Source organism: Monocercomonoides exilis (genome assembly GCF_001643675.1).
Source record: "Monocercomonoides exilis strain PA203 chromosome Unknown scaffold18-1597598, whole genome shotgun sequence".
Taxonomy (NCBI): Eukaryota; Preaxostyla; order Oxymonadida; family Polymastigidae; genus Monocercomonoides; species Monocercomonoides exilis.
In genome coordinates, this window is record NW_027150563.1 from 1,325,442 (window position 1) to 1,344,023 (window position 18,582).

At 39.3% G+C, this 18,582-nt stretch overlaps 5 protein-coding genes across 5 annotated transcripts; 2 read left to right on the forward strand and 3 right to left on the reverse strand.

Annotated features, from left to right (window-relative positions):
* Positions 1-545: 545 nt before the first annotated feature.
* MONOS_6343 (putative Protein tyrosine and serine/threonine kinase) lies at positions 546-2,311 on the reverse strand (the record flags this gene model as incomplete). The annotated part of the gene is made up of 1 exon (XM_067876569.1): positions 546-2,311. One exon carries the CDS (start codon positions 2,309-2,311, stop codon positions 1,091-1,093), a length of 1,221 nt encoding a protein of 406 aa, XP_067728962.1. The 3' UTR covers positions 546-1,090.
* Positions 2,312-3,057: 746 nt separating this feature from the next.
* Positions 3,058-9,241, reverse strand: MONOS_6344 (uncharacterized protein; the record flags this gene model as incomplete). The annotated part of the gene is made up of 2 exons (XM_067876570.1): positions 3,058-3,060; positions 3,113-9,241. The coding sequence occupies 2 exons, from the start codon at positions 9,239-9,241 to the stop codon at positions 3,058-3,060; spliced, it is 6,132 nt and encodes a 2,043-aa protein (XP_067728963.1).
* Positions 9,242-11,154: 1,913 nt separating this feature from the next.
* On the forward strand, positions 11,155-11,337 carry MONOS_6345 (uncharacterized protein; the record flags this gene model as incomplete). Its single annotated transcript, XM_067876571.1, has 1 exon — positions 11,155-11,337. The coding sequence occupies one exon, from the start codon at positions 11,155-11,157 to the stop codon at positions 11,335-11,337; it is 183 nt and encodes a 60-aa protein (XP_067728964.1).
* A 9-nt stretch (positions 11,338-11,346) lies between these two features.
* Positions 11,347-11,712, forward strand: MONOS_17471 (uncharacterized protein; the record flags this gene model as incomplete). Its single annotated transcript, XM_067870395.1, has 1 exon — positions 11,347-11,712. One exon carries the CDS (start codon positions 11,347-11,349, stop codon positions 11,710-11,712), a length of 366 nt encoding a protein of 121 aa, XP_067728965.1.
* A 677-nt stretch (positions 11,713-12,389) lies between these two features.
* MONOS_6346 (putative dual specificity MAP kinase phosphatase) lies at positions 12,390-17,880 on the reverse strand (the record flags this gene model as incomplete). The annotated part of the gene is made up of 1 exon (XM_067876572.1): positions 12,390-17,880. The coding sequence occupies one exon, from the start codon at positions 17,878-17,880 to the stop codon at positions 12,619-12,621; it is 5,262 nt and encodes a 1,753-aa protein (XP_067728966.1). The 3' UTR covers positions 12,390-12,618.
* Between the last annotated feature and the right edge of the window lie 702 nt (positions 17,881-18,582).

Sequence of the window (18,582 nt, forward strand, 5' to 3'; positions counted from 1 at the left end):
TTTTTTATTCTAGGGAGAAAGTTGTTTCATTTCTTAATGTCTTATAAGTTCATATTTAATGAATGAATAATTAGATTAATTGTCAAAATGAAACTGTCAACGGTTGTTGAGATAATGCCACTGTCCACAGTTATTGAAAGAGTCAACAATTATTAACACTGACAATATTTGCAATTCAAAAGATACACCTAAAACTATTCAAAATGAGAACTTTTGCATTCGAATTAATAATTGTTGAAAATCTTACGAAATTTAATTCAATCTCAAACGAAATTTTGTGAAAATCATTCTTTCAATTTTGAATCTGAAATTATTTTGTGCAGTCAAAATTATCTTGTGCATCAGAAAATATTTTGAATTTTTTTATATTTTCTTGAAAATTTAAATTATTACTAATAATTTTCATTCATATGAAAACATTAGATATTTTCATTTCGAATGCAAAAAATTTTATTTCGTTTGAAAAAATCCTCATTTTGAATAATTTTTGGTGTATCAACCAAAACAGAAATGCATTTAAAAAAAGCAAAAATACACAAAAAGAGAAACAACTCAAACCTTGTCTTTCGAGAATTACAATGACTAGAAAAAAAGGGTAAAATGCTGACTGGATAAAGACAATGAATAGAAAAATTGAAAGAAAAAGATCAAGGAAAAAGGATAAAAAAAGTGGAAAAAAAAGTGGAAAAAAAAGTGGAAAAAAAAGTGGAAAAAAAAGTGGAAAAACAATGAGAAAAACAATGAGAAAAAAATGGGGAAAAAAATGGAAAAAAAATAAGAAAAATGCTTTGACAAAGTTAATGAGAAAGTCAAATAAAGACAGAACGAAAAGGAAACAGAAAAAAAGATCGGAAAGGAAAATGTGTTGAAAAAGAAGAAAGCAATTCATTTGTGGGCCATCATTGAATGTAAATGTTTCAACTCAAAAGCTTTGTCACTCTTCATAAGAGTAAAGCTGGATAACCTTTGAAACCCATTATCTTCCTCAACAATCCTCTTTGGAAATAACAATTCACAGAAACACTGTTTCACATTTGCCACCGTGACATTTTTCCATTTTCCTTTGTTCTATTTCTCTCACCAACAACTTTCACTCCTTTGTCATGTTTGGTTGAACTACCACTGTCCCACAATTGCATTCACAAATAATCAAAGGCTCATCACCTGTCAGCCATCCACTCTCCTTCTCACCATCTTCAGACTCATCATAATCAATCGCATCTGAAATCGTCATGATCACTGTTCCAGGAGGGAATCGTTGGACAAACTCTCTCTTCAAATCCACAAGACTCATCCTTTCATTTGTCTCCCCTTGCCAACACTTGCATATCGCTTCTTTCGATGAACACTCATCCAAACTTTGAACAGTCGGCCTCTCCCCATTCGCTATCTTCTGTCCCGCCACCTCTGCTGGATACTCCCCAAACGGGATCTCCAGTGTCAGACACTCCCACAGCATCATCCCGATCGAGAACACAACAGACTTCTTCGTTGCCCCCATCTTCTTGTTGATCAGCAATTCTGGTGCCATCCATCGCAGACATTCCTTTTTGTAATCATCCTCATCCTCAAATGCTGATGATGGAAGGGAGTCACTGTCATCATCATCATCACTGGCTGATGTCACAACTGTTGATGATGAGATGGATGAGGAATCTGTGTCATCATCTGACAATAAGTCAGAATGCATCACAATGCAGATCACCATGTGTTCGGAGAAGAGTACAATGTGAGGACTCAGACTGGACAATGACTGAAGCTTGTTTTCCATTTCATCAAAGGAGTGGAGGGCGAGATTGGCCACCCAGAACAGGATTTGGGCAGCTGTCTGCTCCCTCTCCTGAAGAGTCCCAATTGCCATTTCTTTCTTCTCATTTCTTCCATGCAGAAGCATGAACAATGAATCCCTCAGATCCACAATCAGCTTTTCGTGAGGAGACGAGCATGCCATCGCATCCACCAGATTGGACATTGAAGAGGTGGTTGGACACATATCCTCCATTCGAACAAATGTTGAATCTGAATCAGTTGTTGAAGTAGTTGAAGTGGAAGAAATAGAAGGAGAAGGCGTTCTCTTCCTTATCTCTTCTTCCTCTTCTTTCTCCAATGCCCATTCAGGAATCTTGTCAGAGTCTCTTCCCAAGATATATTCTGTTGAGCCACTCTCACTCAGCAAATGCTCAGATGATTCCGAATGCCCCAAGCTTTTCGTATCATATATTCTCTTCTTTATCCTCTCTTCATTCTTCTTCTCTGCCTCTCTTTCTGCTCTTCTCCACTGCTCCTCAGGTGACATCTCCATCGTTACCATCTCAAACGCCTTCGGATCCTTCTTGATGTTATCATTCACTATCTCTCTCAAATCTTTCGCTTCATTCCTTGCCTTTCTCCATCGAATAGCTAGAACAATTGATATAATCAGAACAATCAAAAACAACACAGCAAAAACAGTAACAATGACGATCCAATAAGAATTTCCTTCTTTTCCACTTTCAACAATTCTTTCATCCCCTTTTTGTACAATTTCACTTGCATTCTTCAGAATAAATGACTGAGTTGACGAAGAAGATTCGACATTTCCAAATAAAATATGAGCGCTCACTTCGATTTCATCTCCACAACTGTTGATGAGATCTTTTCCCACACTCCCTTCAACTTCTCTTTCTGACAAAAACCCATTTGAATCAAAATCATAATGTTCAATCTCTTTCTCTTCTCCCTTCTTCTTCACAACTGAGAACGACAAATTGCATGGAACAAGAAGCATTCCTTTGAATGTCAGTTTCATTCTATCTGCCTCTTCTTTTGCTTCCACACTCTCCAGAACAGGAATGAAAAATGGAGATGCCCTCTCAGAAACAATCCCTTCAAAACTGCACCCATCATTCAACATCCAAAGTGAAGTGTTTCTTTCCAATCCATCTCCTCCTTTCAAACTCACCACATTCAATATTCCCGAATCTGAGCAAATGATGTTTCTTCTCAGCGATGGGTTTTTCTCAATCGAAGGATTATTGTTCTCAAACAATCCCATCTCAATTATCATTTCTCCTCCACTCACTGTTATTCCACCATCTGGTGAATGTGAGATTGTTGAGTCTTTCATCGATACAGAACTCTTCACAACATCCACAAGCGATCCATTCCATTTGCATATCTCATCGGTTCTGTCGTTTCTTCTCGATTCTTCTTTTGCTTCATCTCCCAAATCTCCAAGGAAGTTGCAGGAATCAAAATTCATATCATCACAATTATCCACAAACACAATCGACCCTTTCTCCTTTGAGCTAAAACATTTTCCAAACGAACAGTTCGACAAAACAACTCTCTTTGCCGCATTCTGGATTTTCGCCACACTTCCACTTCTTGAAATTGTGATGTTCTCAGCATCCAATTCCTTCAATTCCACTTTTGCGGTGTCCCCAATTTCAATAACATTTCCCTCTGATTTCAAATCATCAATTCTTGTTTCTGACATGACTGCTTTCGATTCCCCAATGAACTCCATCAATGGCACTCTCAATTTCATTCTCGAAACCAAACATTTGTCCATCTCCAGTTCTCCTCCTTCAACTGCCATCACAATGCTGTCAATCACCAATTCAGATGTTGATGACAAGCACTCACACTCCCTCATTATGGTTGTCCCATTCTTCACTTTCATAATGCATTTGTGATTTGCTTCAAAGAGCTCTCCAAACTCATGCACACATCTCTCCACAGCACACTCATTCACAAATACAATCACACTCCCTTCACTTTCCATCTCTTGAATAACTTCATTGAAATGAATTGTTCCCTTCGCCTTCTTCATTGACTTCATACACAAATCTCCGATCGCACATTCACCTCCAATGTCTCCTTCGCCATCAATCCAAATGAAATTTCCCATACCTCTTTGGATGTGACTCACACCGCAGCTGACACTTTTGCACGGATTTGTCTGCGCTCCACACTGCCTATTGTTACTCCCATTCACTGATATAAACACTTGCTGCCCAAAGAAGAATGTGATCAATGGGATCAGATTAATATCAGTCTTTCCCTCCCCATCACTCCCACATATCGAGTCCTTCCCCCTCAGCGCTTCCTGGTCGAAATCCAGTTCAAACAGTCTTTCATTGATCTGCGAAGCAATCGAAACACATCTGATAAACACATCCTTCCCAATGAATGCATCATTCATCATGAATCGGATGTTCTCCAATCTCAATCCAATTGGTGATATTTCTGTGTTGGTGTTCTTCTCATTTGGATCAAGTGCATCAATCATCATCCCTCCTCCCCTTCCTTTGCCTGTCGAGCACACACACATCCCTAATGAACATCCACTCACTTTCAACTCCGACACTCCTCTCTTCAACAGCATCTTCATCCCTCCTCCTTCCATACTCTTCTCACTCATGCACTTCGTCATTGTGCATCCTTCAATCTCACATTCCATCCCAGCTGAGAACGATCCTGCACTCATCACACATGCTCTGTTATCAAAGCATGTGATGTTCGTAAACGAGGAGCAATTCACTTTCACTGTTTGTTTTGTGTTCTCCATTGCATTGTTGATCAGCATATTTGCTGTGGATGACTGACTCAGTGATATCAGACTGCTTTCAGATATCGTTATGTTCGATATCGACATGTTCATCACATCAACACTCTTCACATCTGTTGTGAATTCCACGAACCCTTTCGCCAACAGGAACTGAGAAAGGGTGCAACCCTCAATCACTGTTCTCCCTCCATCTGCTTTTATCAAGCAATAATTCACTTTCATTGTTTCATCCTCACAAGCAAATGAGCACCTCACAACTGAAAGTGTTGCAGAGGAGGATGATAATGAATGAATGAATGACAAATGCATCCCTAATTCATTTGGAAGAGAAAATGAAATATTAATGAATGAAACAACAATATTCGACGAAATCATCCCCTCTCCTTCTTCATCTTTATCCATTCCTCCATCATTCACTTTCAGATCTGTTCCTTCTCTCTCTCCCTCAACTGAAACAATAGGAGTGGTTAATGATGATGATGACAGCAGTGACATTGATTTCTGAAGCAATCCTGATCTGACTATTTTGATGTGTGATTTGCATTCTCCAAGTGTTGAATATCTCAGTGATATCAAGTGGTCAATCGATAAACATGGAGCTTCAGAAAACCCACACCCACTGAAGTCTCCTCCTTTCTCCTTTGAAACAAACCCATTCCCGCTCCAATTATCCCACAAATACACAACCAGTGGAATCACATATCCCCCTTCTCCTGTTGTCTTCCTCTCCCATCCACACAACTCATCCAATGAAATCAACTCCTCTGAACTCATCTCCCATTTGAAGTGCTCCTTGTTCACAACCTCACTCAGATCCCATCCAGATATAAACACATTCCTTCCTTTCCAAGCTTCGCATCCTTCAAATTCCATTCCTTCCAACACAAATAATCCCATTTCATCTGGCAGCTTCACAAACATCCCTCCTCCCATTCCTCTCCCTCCATTCTCAACATCCTCTGATGGCACTTCACATCCTGATAATTTCACTCCTTTCACCCTCAATGTTCCTTCACTTCCAATTGATATCATCATCCCTCCCCCTTTCATTCCACTTCCACCAGAGCAGGAGGATGAAAAATTGCTTTCTTCAATATTCACATCTCCTCCTTCCTTCATCACAATATTCAAACATCCTCCTCCATTTCCACTTCCACTTCCTCCAGTCATTTCCACTCCACTCATTCTGCTGTTCAAAATCTCCAATTTCACTCCACTTGTCATTGATATTGGTGATTTCCCATTCATTGTCAGTGTCACTCCACTTTCCATCACAAATCCATCAACAACCAGATTCCCTCCTGCCATCTCAATGATGCTGTATCCTATCTTTCCATCAGTCAATGCCCCACTCTCAAATGAGATTGAACAGTTCGTCATGTTGATTGTTGATGTTGAGTGAATGAATGCACTTTTCCTTGATTTCAACTGACCTTTCACAACAAATGAAAGTCTGCTCATTGTCAGTGAACTCGAACATCCAACGAGCCATTCTTGTGAAGCTGATCCCCCATCACTCACATTCACTTGCATCCTCTCTCCCTCTTCCGACGATGATGATTCTATTCTGCCTGAAATTATCACACAAAATGAAGATATAGCAATTTCATCCTTTATTGAAGAAGATGTGACAACCTCTATTTCATTTGAACTTTCACTCAATCTTGAGTTCGCACAATAATCAACTGTCAAACACCTGAATGCCTCAAATCCACAATGGTTGTGGTCCTTCCCATTTCCTCCACTCCCATCAACAATCACTTTTGTCCCCATTGTGCACAAATACACAAACAGTGGAATCACTCCACTTTCATCCCCATTTTCATTCCCACTCAGCTTCAACGCATCTGATGGAATAGCGCTTGCATCAAAAAAGGAAAATGAGCTTTTATTCACTTTTGACTCCAAAAACACTCCACTCCCACAACTCACAAACACATCCTTCCCATATGAAGCCCCATTCTCCTTCACTTTCGAAAACTCAACATTCTCACCAATTGTCAATCCACATCCCCTACTCTCCATCTCCACAAACATCCCTCCTCCTCTCCCTCCATTTCCTTCAATTCCCACTGCAACACATCCATCGATCACACTCATTCCATTCATCACAACTTCCCCATTATCTGTCAAACAAACACAAATTCCCCCTCCATTCCCTTCCTTGCACACGCTATTTTCGATTGACACATTCTGCACAGAAAATTTCTCTCCTCCCTTTATACTCTTTTCCACCACGACTCCATCTCCTTCAGACCGATTCACATTTCGAACTGTCACATTCACTAGCATACTCTCTCCAGATGTTGATCCTGCTGATGATGGTTCAGCAAACAGTTGCTGAGATATTTTCATGTTTTTAATCTCAACGTCACTCATCCTCAATTGCAACAGAGCTATCACAAATACCGATGAAGATATTACGCTCTCTTCTGATATTGAAGAATTGATCAGAACATCCTCCAGTGAAAGTGTCCCACTCCCAGACGAAACGACAAACACACTCGGAGATGAACTCCTTGTCGTGTTGTGATCGATACCCAAATGTTGAACATTCAGCTGCCCACTCTTCACACTGAACAGTGTTGTTGAAGATACAGAAAGCGATTTTGTTCCAATCAGACTTTCTTCTCTTCCCTTCCCCACAACACTAATCAATTTATCTCCGATGTCAATTGTTGAGATTTCGCTTTGATGTTTCCCACTAAGGACTTTGATTGTTGAGCTTAGATGCACCATGCTCGCTCCCACCGCATGTTCCACTGACTTGCACGGATCTTCCTCACTCGCCCCACACAAACTCCTCAAGTCATCTCCACTCACCCCAACATACCGATCAATTATCCCGAAACTCAACCAATTCATCTTTTCTGTATGCTGATAACTATTCGCCAAATAACACACTCTTTTGTTATTTGAATTTGTTGTATAAGATTCGTAGAACGGATTGCTTGATGAAAAGAGATTGTTGTCATCTTCGAAATACACATCATGACCATATGGAGTGGAACTTGTGCAATTGCAATTGTGAAAAAAGATGAAATAGCAGTAATGACTGTTGCTCGAAACTGTTGCCATCTGTGGGTCCAAACACAAGCCTCCTCCATTTGACGATGCATTGCATGAAATGAACCGAATGCTCCTCATTTTGAATTGATTGGGAATATTGCGGCAACGTAGGCCTCCACCTCCATCATTCACAACAAAACATGAAGTGAAGCTGCAGTCAAACACACATGCACTCTCACCTCCTCCATTTTCTAATCCAATGCAGTTTATTCCTGAAACCTGAAATTCATCAAGGTTAATCCCTCCTCCATAGCTTTTTGCTTTGCAACTCTTGAATTCGCATCCGCTTATCCGAACGCACTCTGAAATTGTAACTACATACATTCCTCCTCCATAATGGTTTTGAGCAGTGCATGCATTGAACATGTTGTTTTCTATATGAACAGATTTCACATGATGAATCATTATTCCACCTCCTCGACTGTATGCAAAGCATTCATTGAAGGAACAGTGAGAAACTGAAAGTTCTCCAGAACTTTGATTACACATGCAGATTGCTCCTCCACTCGAAATTCCATCTGATGTGGAATCACTCTTTCCTGTTGTACTCGATCCGTTCCACTCGCACCAAACAAATGAATTAGCTCCTATGTTTGTAGTGTTCTGTCTCCCTGGCTTAAATGGAACCTCTGCAGTTCCATTTATATAAACATTTCTTGTCCTTCGAGACTCAATAAATGAGGTGTTTGAGACTGTCAAGGAGGTGAAGGGGTTATTGATTGAAGGAACAATTCCCCCATCATACACATCACAGACTGATGAAAATGAGCAATCATTGATCAAAGTGTTTGATCCACATCGCAAAGATGAAGTGACAAATCTGTGTGTTGGAGCTGTTGAAATATTGGAGAAAAACAAATTAGTGAGTGAAACACTCTCAACATTTGAAGAAGACAGAAATGGATGTGAAGAAGTCTGGAATGAAGAAAATTCAGATGAGAAAATTGAGACATAACTGGAAGAGTGGCTTTTCGCAGAACCTAATTGTGATGAGAAAAGAGGAGGCATTTGAGTTTGTTGTGAATTCCAAAATCTAAGTGTCAGGTTTGCCAACAATAATCGACTCCCACACAAATCAAATGGGCTTATTCCATTTCTGACTTCAAAACGGCACCCGATGACCATTGCAACACTTTCAATGCTTAAGGTTATAGAACTTGTATTTCCATTTCCTATCAAATCCATATTCGCACACGAAAGAGACGAGTTACACAGAATAACATGGCTCAGCACTTTGCTTTCTTCAAGGCTCATCAAAATCCTCTTTCCATTGCGGTCGTTAACATTCTGTGCATCTCCTTCAATTGAGATAATTTTACTATTTGTGTTTGTGTTTGGAAATTCAATTCTGTTGTTAAGTTTTATTTTCCATTGACCTTTCCATTCCACAGGCTCATCGTATTCAGAATAATTCTCGTTATATTGAACTTGAATGTGAGTTTTCTTTTCATTGGAACTATTTTCAGTTTCCATTGAAGTCATCTGGGCATCTGCAGGTATAATTTGCAAAATATTCGAATCAGGAATTATTCCAATTTTGTCGTTTGTAGCATCTTCGTGAAAGCATTGCTCGCAAATGACATTCCCCAAAATAGCAGCGATAGCAATCAATAAATTCATTTTGGCGTGCAAAATGGATTTTCTTTTTTCTTTTTTTGATCGATTATTATAATGGGTCATATTGATCATTTATAATATAATCAAATTTTCAACTGATAATAGCTTTGTATTTCATTTCATTCCTTTCGCAATAAAAATGAAGAAAATAAATTTCGCATGTTGACCTCTTTCATTTTTCCTTCATCATTATTTCAGTTATCTTCTCAAAATACGTTCCTTTTCGAAGTGATTATTTCAAAATGATGAAGAATATGTTTGGAAGTCTTCAGAATATCGAGAAACATATGTCACTTATTTTTTCTTGCAATTTCACAAAAAAGAAATCTTTTGAAGCAACTCTCAAAGAAATTTGTTTTTCATGAAATCCAATTCTCATTTTTCCATGTTTATTTTTCAACCTCATTCTTTTTGATTGTTCTCAATTATATGGTTGGTATCCTCTTTTCATTGAAGAAGTGTCTCTTCCTCAATTGAAGTGGAAATATCTTGCGGTATATCACGAACAGTTGTTGATTTTCAAAAAGAACATAAAAATTGCTACAGCAAAAAGAATAAGCAAAAACCAAGGACTCAGCAACCATGTCCCAAATGTTTCAAACGTTTTGTGCTTCCTTTCTGAAAAGACGTGAAATCAGAATTCTCAGTCGCCTGAACTTGAAATGACTGAATGTTTGAAAGAGATAAATTTGATTGAACAAAAGGCAAAATAAGAATAAATAATTGAAATCCGATGCACAAAAGAAGATGCAGCAGTGAAAATAGTTGTTTGAGTTTTTCACTCATGAAAACGCAATGTGACGGTTGTTGATGTGTTTTTTCGTTCTTCTATGAATACATGAACAAAAGAAACGGATTGTGAAAATTGGTTTGCTTTTTTGTATCTCTTTATAATTTTAATACTGAATATCGTTATCCTTGGCTGTTTTGAAGAGATTTATATGGAAAAAACAAAACAAAAAATTGTTCAAAAATTTTTGCCCATATCAAAATTTTATTGTTTTTGATTGAAAAAAGATTCTTTTTTCGAAGGGCAACAACGTGTGAATTCTCATGACTTTTTCTTTGTGATGCATATTTCTTTTGGGACATTTTTTGTTCGCAAACCTACAAAAACTTTTTGCATAATAACAATTCTGTTTCTTTTTCAAAGGCCACCTTACGAACCTTCACCTCCTCAACAAACACACGTGATACTCTTTCTGGTGGGGGGAATGGAAGTTGATGAAGCTCCGAACGAAATGTCCAAAACCTTTGATGAAATGCTTTTGAAAGATGAATTGCTTCGTGGTGTATTTTCATGTGGTTTTGACACACCATCTCTTGTTCAGCAGATGGCCATCAAGCCAATTATTTGAGGACGCGATGGTTTTTGCAGGCTCAGTCAGGACAGGGAAAACATTTTGCTTAATTGATTGCTTGTTTGCAGATTGCTGATCCTTCCCTGCACTTCATCTAAGCAGTGATTATTAATCCAAGTCGTGAACGTGCATCGGGTGAGTTTTGAGTGTGTGCACTTTTATGTTGTTATACACAATAATTTTACATGTTTCTTTTTTTCAGGCAACGAAGGGACTTGCAAAATCCATTAGAGGAATCCACATTTATTGCATTTTCGATGAGGACCACGTTCGCGAAGCTACACGAAAAGGAGCAGAGAAGCCTCAGCACATGATTATTGGAGGTCCCGAGATTGTAGAGAGGATAATATATTCTGAGGTTATTGATGTTTGGCATCTGCGAATCTGTGTGCTTGATGGAGCATATACATATCTTTCAAAAGAGTGTAATGTTATGATAAAAGACATTTTCTCGTCTTTACCGTGAGAAAACGCAATCGGTTGTGATAAGCAACTGGATGTCAGTTGAAGTCATTGAAATAGCTGGCCATATTTTTGCGTTATTTGATTCGAATTATGATTCCTTATGAAGAACATTTGCCTGACGGAATTCGACAATTCTATGTGGATGTTACAAAAGAAGAATACAAGAAGGAAGTGCCATTCGGTCTTTTTGAGACAATTCCCATTGCTGGATATGTCATGTTCTGCAATTACCAAGAGAAAGTGGATTATATCACAGAAGCGATAAGAAGTTGAAAGTTTTCAATGAGTTCGATTCATGGTGGAATCGGAAAAGAAGGCAAAGATCGCGCTATGAAAGATTTCATAGAAGGAAAAATCAAAGTGCTTGTGGCAACAAATTTATTAGCGCATAGCATTGATGTGCAGCATGCTTCGTTTGTTGTGAATAATGACTTTGTGAATGAATGGTTCCACATTAATTGGCGAGTTGAAATATTAGGCTGTTATGAAGGGAAAAGTTATGTAATTAACATGGTTACTGAAGCAGATGAGAAAATGATGAAGGAGACACAGGAATACGATGAAACAAAAATTGAAGAGCTTCCACAAAAGTCGATGAACTGCTTCAGAAATAGCAACAGAGGAATGGACATGACAAAGAAATTATGAATTTTTTGAAGAAGGGGAGAACAAGCATTTGAGAAGAGAAATGGGTTGCAAGCATAACAATGGGGAGAAAGTGAAATGAAGTTGCAGGCAAACTTCACCAAAAAACGAAGAGAAGAGCATGAAAAAGGCAGCATTTTATGAATTGCTGTGAAAAGGAAGGACTGACGTTAATATGATTGTGAAATAATAATGCTTATTGAAGGCTATTGTTGGAGTTCTTCAATTATTTTCTTACAAATAATAGAATACCAAAATTAATAAATGATATTGGGATAACTTTTCTTTGAGGCTTTGTTTTGATACGATCATATTGTGAAGCTCAATGTCCCACGTTTGTCATCACTTCCATGTGGCCATACGCATTTGAAATTCCAATTGTGCATTTCAAATGTATTTACACATTTATTGTTTGTTTGTTTGTTTTGAACTTGGTTTTTGTTTATTAGCCATTGAGATATTTTCGGTTTTTAGCTATTTATTTATTTAATTATTTATTTTTCAATCAAATAAGATTTGTTTTGTAATTTGAGAGAAAATCTCAATTGAAGATGATATTCTTTTTTTATTCGTTAGATGTATTGGTACTTTTGTACATCAACCTAAATAAATAAATAAATAAATTTATCGTTTTTGTTTTTTTAACAACGAGTTGCTGATAATTAAGTATGATAATCTTATTTCGCACTAAAAGTTTCAATTCATATTTCATTTTGATAAAGTCGAATTGAATATGTGTTGTTGTTTTCATGGCAAACACTTATAAAAATAAAGATGTTTTTGCAAAAATGATATGGTTTTTAATAAAACTTCATTTTTTTCAATCATCTTTAACATCACATAGGATTTTATTGAAGCAAAAAAATGTGTAAAAAAAGAAAACCAGGAAAAATGTCTTCATCCACAATCTCAATCAACATCAATTTGAAAAGCAAGATCTTGATCATCCGGCACTGAAGGCTGCATTTCTGCTTCAATCTTGCTCAATCCATCGTTTTCTTTCTTCGAATCTGCAGGCTGTGAAGAACTGATGTTTGTTTGCAATTCATCATCCTTTTGTTTCAATCCCTTGCCTTCTTTGTTATTTTCTTCCCCGTCATAGCTCGGAACCGCTTCTCCTCCATTCCGCGCTCTTTCTGCTTTCTCCTTCTCTTCCTCTTCCTTCAGCACAGCCTCAATTGGCAGAACAGACCCTTTCAGTGAAGATAGCAGCTTCACTTCCTCAGCATGCGCCAGATACTCCTTTAGATTGAGCGACGGAGACAGCAGAGAAAGAAGCAGAAGAAGATACGGATTGAACAAAGCAGGGTGCGAGAAAGAGCGTGTTTGAGGGTATTTTGGCTGAGCTTGGCGGAAGTTGCTTGGAGGAAGTGGCTGGCTGGAGGGGGGAATGGGGAAAGGAGGATGTGAAGCGGAGGAGGAAAGAGGGAGGCAGGAAGACGATGAAGTGGAGAAGGAGGAAAACGAAGGAGACGGAAGAGGTGAGGGAGAAGGAGAAGGTGAGGTGACTGTGACGACAGGGGTGCGATATGGATGAAGTGAAAATGAAGAAGAAGTAATTGTAGTAGTTGGAGAAGGAGAAGGCGAAGAAGAAGGCGTCAAAGAAGGAGAGGCAGAATTATCAGTCAAACAAAGTGAAGTGTCACTGGCTGAATGTAATGAATGAACAGAAGCATGATTTGTGAGTGAATTGGATGAATTCTGTATGATTGGTTGTCGCAAAGAGGGAAGAGCAAAAGAGGCATAAGAGGAAGGTGGGAAAGAAGACAGAAGCTCCTGAGATGGTGATAATGCATTAGAAAGCTCTTCTGAACTTTTGCCAAATTCTTCTTTTGTTTTGTTATCTTTTTTGTTTGATTGACATTTTTCTTCTGCTTCTTTCTTGAGCTCTTCATTTCTTCCTGTCTGTTCATTAAAAGCGCTAAATGAATCCACTTTCTGGTTGTCTGAGCTTCCAAACACAGAAGGAATTGTCAACTCCATCTCATCTTTGTTATCATCACTCTCTCCGCTTTCAGTTTTCTCGTCGTCATTCTGTCCTTCTTTTCCATCGTTTTTGAAACTGACTTTTCTTCTTCTTCTTCTTTCTCCCTCTTCTCCTTCTCCTTTTTCCTCTTCTTCTTCGTCTTCTTCTTCTTCCACCTCCACAGAGCTGCCACATCCGATCTTGTCATCTCCATCTTCTCCTTCATTCTGCTCAACTTCTCCTTCGTCTTCTCCTTTACTCCTCTGAATGCTCTCCACTTTGCTTGCGACAGACGCCACTGACTGCATCAGCGGCAGATAAAACAGCGACTTCTCGTTTCCTTCTCTCAGCTGAAGAGAAGAAAGCGACGACACATTCAGCGGGCTGCTTGACGAGTACAGCACAGCCGAGGCATCGTCCAGTGAATCGCTTGGCTGGCAGGGCGGGGCAGGCAGAAGAGGAGAAGGAAACAAAGGCGCATTAGACTGCTCTGAGGGTGTCTGCACAACAGGCGGCTGGGATGGATCGAGGAATGGAAGGAAAGATCCCTCTGCGTCTGGCTTAATCTCCTGCACAAGATCATATGTTGATGCGCTTTCTTCCATTGTGTTTGAAAGCTGAGCATGGGGTGCAAGAATGGCTGTGCGTTGAGTCGGATTGAATGGAGATTGACCAGCAGCTGGAATGATTGCCATTGCATTGGCAGATTCTGTGCCTTCTTTTCTCTTTTTTGCTATCGCTTTGTCTGCTTCCATCGAATGCAGATGTTTTCTCTTTCTTTTTGCCAGCTTTGATTCAATGTGCATCTTACAAGGAAGTAATCTTTGGTGCAAAGTGGACAAGTCATTCACTTTTCCTTGTTCGAATGTGATATCATCGTTTTCGTCTGTCTCAGATTCGCAAGCACTGGAAGTGGAAGAAGCATTCATTTGTGTTTTGATTTTTGTCATTTTCTTTCTTTTTCTTTTCTCTTTTCCTAAAGTTTTCTGGTCATCTCCGAATGAAACGCTGACTTTCCCACTTTCTCCTTCTTCTTCCTCTTCATTTTCCTCTTCATTTTCGTTTGAGCTGCTTTCGCTTCCACCTTCACTTGTCCCACTTTTATCTGAATATTCATCTTCTTCCTCTTCTTCTTCCTCTTCTTCCTCTTCATCAGCAATACCTGCTGCATACGCATTCGACTTGTGTATTCTGTTTATGCTTTTCAGTCTGTCGCTCATAAACTGCTTCATAATCGTTGCATATTTCACTTGATTGACTTGATTCATCTGATTCACTTTGCGTGCTGACTTCTGCAGAGCCATTGAATAACGCCTATTTCTATGCTGTGCCGGCCACAAGCGGAATAACGGCTTTGCTGGAATCGAGAGAACCGTAATTGCCTGCTCGAATTCCTCCAGCTGCCGGAAAAAAGAAGGGTTGGGGCTGATGATAGGGCGGCAGAGGCGGAGATAGAAGAAAGCGTTGCGAAGAAGGACGAGATCGGCGAAGGTGATGGTGGAGGCACGGAGGACATAGCGGATGGGGATGAGAGATGAGGAAGAAGAGGAGGTGGCGGATGATGATGATGATGATGAGGCAGAAGGAGAAGGGAGAGAGAGAGGAAGAGGAAGAGGAAGAGAAGGATTGGAAGGAAATAGAGTGGACTGGAAAGAAGAAGAAGAAGATAGCAAAGGATGTGATGATGCTGATGACAAAGGAGAGAAACCAGAAGGAATCAGAGGAGGAAAAGGATTGGGCTGTTGAAGCTGCGCAGGAGGGGATATCAATTGAGATGTTAATGTGGACGTGTTATGAGAAGGAGAGAAAGAGGAAGAAGAATTTGTCAGAGGGAAAAGAGGAGATGAGACGAGAACAGGAAACATGGGTGTGACTGATGATTGTTCACTTGGTGAAGGTTCGAGGGATTGAGGTGAAATGTTATTGGAAGAAGAAGAAGAACAAGAAGAAGAAGTGTTGGTGTGTTGTTGTTGTGGAAGATTTGCAGAGAAAGAGGTTGCGGGTGCTAATGAAGTGTTTTCAGTGTCAGGAGAGCCATTTGAGGCTGTTTGTGTGTTGAAGAGAGGCTTTGTAGAGAGAGAAGAGGCAATCAAAGCAGAAACATCTGAAGTGAAGGAGGAACGAGGGAAAAGAGGCTGAGAACGGAGAGAGGAATAGTTCAGGGAAAAAGGAAGAGAAGAAGGAGAGGAAGGAGAGGTGGAAGAAATAGAAGAAACAAGCATGTCTGATGGACTGATTGGCTCGTCAACTGAGTCCGTTGTGTCATCGCTTGGATTCATTTTTGTTGTTAATTGGGAATTTTGTTGATCTGGTTGAGTGAGTGATGGTGGAGAAGGGGGAGGAAGAGTAGGAAATGTTGTTTGAGAAGACATCAAACATTCTTTTGCTGAATTGTCAGTGTTTGCTTCAGCATTGTCAGAAAGTGAAAATGGAGTTGAATTCAGAGAAAATGGTTGATGTTTATCAGAAGATTGATGATGAAGTGTATCTGAATTTAGTGGGGTGTTATCATAACAAGAAGAAGATAATGATAAAGAAGAAGGCAAAGGATTAGGCTGATTTAAGGAATTAGAAGATGAGATAGGAGTAGGAGCAGCAGCAGAAGAAGAAGCAGAGGAAGAAGATGGAGTAAATGTTTGTGTGGATGTGGGTGTTGGCGTTGATGCTGGCGAAGGAGAAGGCGAAGTGACAATTGGAGGGGCAGACTGATAGGGAATGATGGAGTCAAATTGCTTGTCAGGCAGCTGCGTGATGCGAGTGGAAGGGCGAAGAGATGAAGTGCTGTACTGGCTGTCACTGAATTGGAGAGAAGACGGTGAGGAAGCAGAAAGAGAGGAGGAGGAAGAAAGTGAAGATGAGGAAGATGCTAATGAACTTTTTTGTGGTGCTGATATATTTTGCTTTTGTTTGTATGTTTGTTGGTAGTGCTTGTCTGGCAGATGAATTGCATCTTCATTCGTGTTTAGTGAGTGAGACAGATTGTGTATTGCTTCAAGTGATTCCGTTTTGCTGGCAGCCAAGTTAACTGCGTCGCCATTCATCATCATTGTCATCATCGCTGCTTTGTCTCTTTGCTCTTCTGCACTTTCCTTTTCTGCTTTGATGTCTTTGCGTTCGCATCCTTCTTTATCAAATTCAGTAACTCTGTTATCATCGTCACTTTTCCTTCTCCTCCTCTCTTTTCTCATTCTCCTTCCGTGTCTTTTATCTTCATCGACGGAATACGACTTGTCTGAGCGTGTCTCTCTTTCTCTTTCTTCTCTTTGTATTCTTCTGTCTCTGCTGCCTTGTCTGCTTCCGAGTGTTCCCCCAACAGTCAATGCGGCCATCATCATCAAATACATCAGAACAATGCTGGCAGAACGTGATACGCCCAAGTGGCAGAACACAAGCACTTTCCGCTCTTCCTTTCGACACTTCTCCAAAAAGTAGAATGCCTCGGAGAAAAATTGGATGATGTTTTCCCAGTCTTCATCGCATATAAGAAGATGGAGCACTGGCCGTTCAAGAAATATGCCCTTGCGCGACATTTCACGCCCTTGCCTAGGACCTGTACCTGCCATCGATATTTGGTCAACCATGCTTCCTTCTGGTATATCAATTTCTGACGCGCAATTCAGTAAACATTCAATGTGAAGATCATCCAATATCTGTTGGTTTTGTGCATGAAACGAACTCCCAAGGTACAGGTACGGTAAAACTGCAGATGGTAAATTACTGTCAAATGGAGGGAGTGCTGGAATTGAATCTCTTCTCCTCAAAGACCTGAGACGAATCTTCAATCTTGAGGTTCTATCATAACAAAATGATGGAAAATATAAAAACACTGACTTGAATCCTCCTTCAATAACAAATAGCGGAGAAAAAACATGAAATCCTGCTAAGGTATTTGCGAGAAATTCTGCGTTTTCATGTCCAGTTTCATCGTAAATACAGCAAATGTAAAAACATGTTTCTCGAAACTGCAAAATAGTTTGTGCATTTCTGTCTGCTCTTGCAACAATTGAGTCTTTGATGTTACCTTTTCTAGCAACTGAAACATCAAAATTTGACAAATCAATGTTAAAGGCGCTGTAAATATGATTGTCAAAAAAATCGGCTTTTGAACGAACATCAAATATCACCATCCAACGCCTAACATATCCAGTCAATAAAAGCTGAGCGAACTGATGAACGGAAATGTAACCAGTAACATCAGCTTGCATTTTTTGAGAAGAAGTAAGTGGAATTATGGCATGTGAGAAAAGAAAAAGGAGGGAAGGAAAATGAGCTATGCTCAGAGAAATGTGCAAAGCAGACAAAAGACGGAAAGGATTTGGATGGGGAAGCGCATCTGTTGTAACATGAATATTTGAGCACTGGAAAAAAGCAAATAGCTTGTTCTTTGAATCACAACAAAACACTCTGTCAAGTTATGAAAAGTGGATTATGAAATGCACCTCATCAAAAATAAAAACAAACGCTAACCCATTGCGTTAAAAGTCCATTTTGTCTTATTACGAACTTTATGAAAAAAAATTATAATTTCTTTTCTAATAAAAAGTAAAGAAAATCAGATAAAAAAAGACTTGAAAGTTGAAAAAATGTCGCGATCCGGGATTGAACCGGAGACCTATTGCGTGTTAGGCAATTGTGATAACCAACTACACCATCGCGACCCGAAATTTCAAATTTCACTCTTATCATTTTATCAACTTCCTTCATTCCTTTCCCTTCTTTCATTTTTTTCTATTCTTTATTCTTATCTTCCACAGCAAATAATTTCTTCCACTTTTCTTTTCTGAAATGACTTTATTTTTTGTATCACATCCATTTCGCAACTTCCTCAAGTGTTCTTCTTTTTCACTTTGTTTCACCCTCCAACCTCCATTCTCCTCTTTATTTATTTCCAAAACAGCACAAACTGT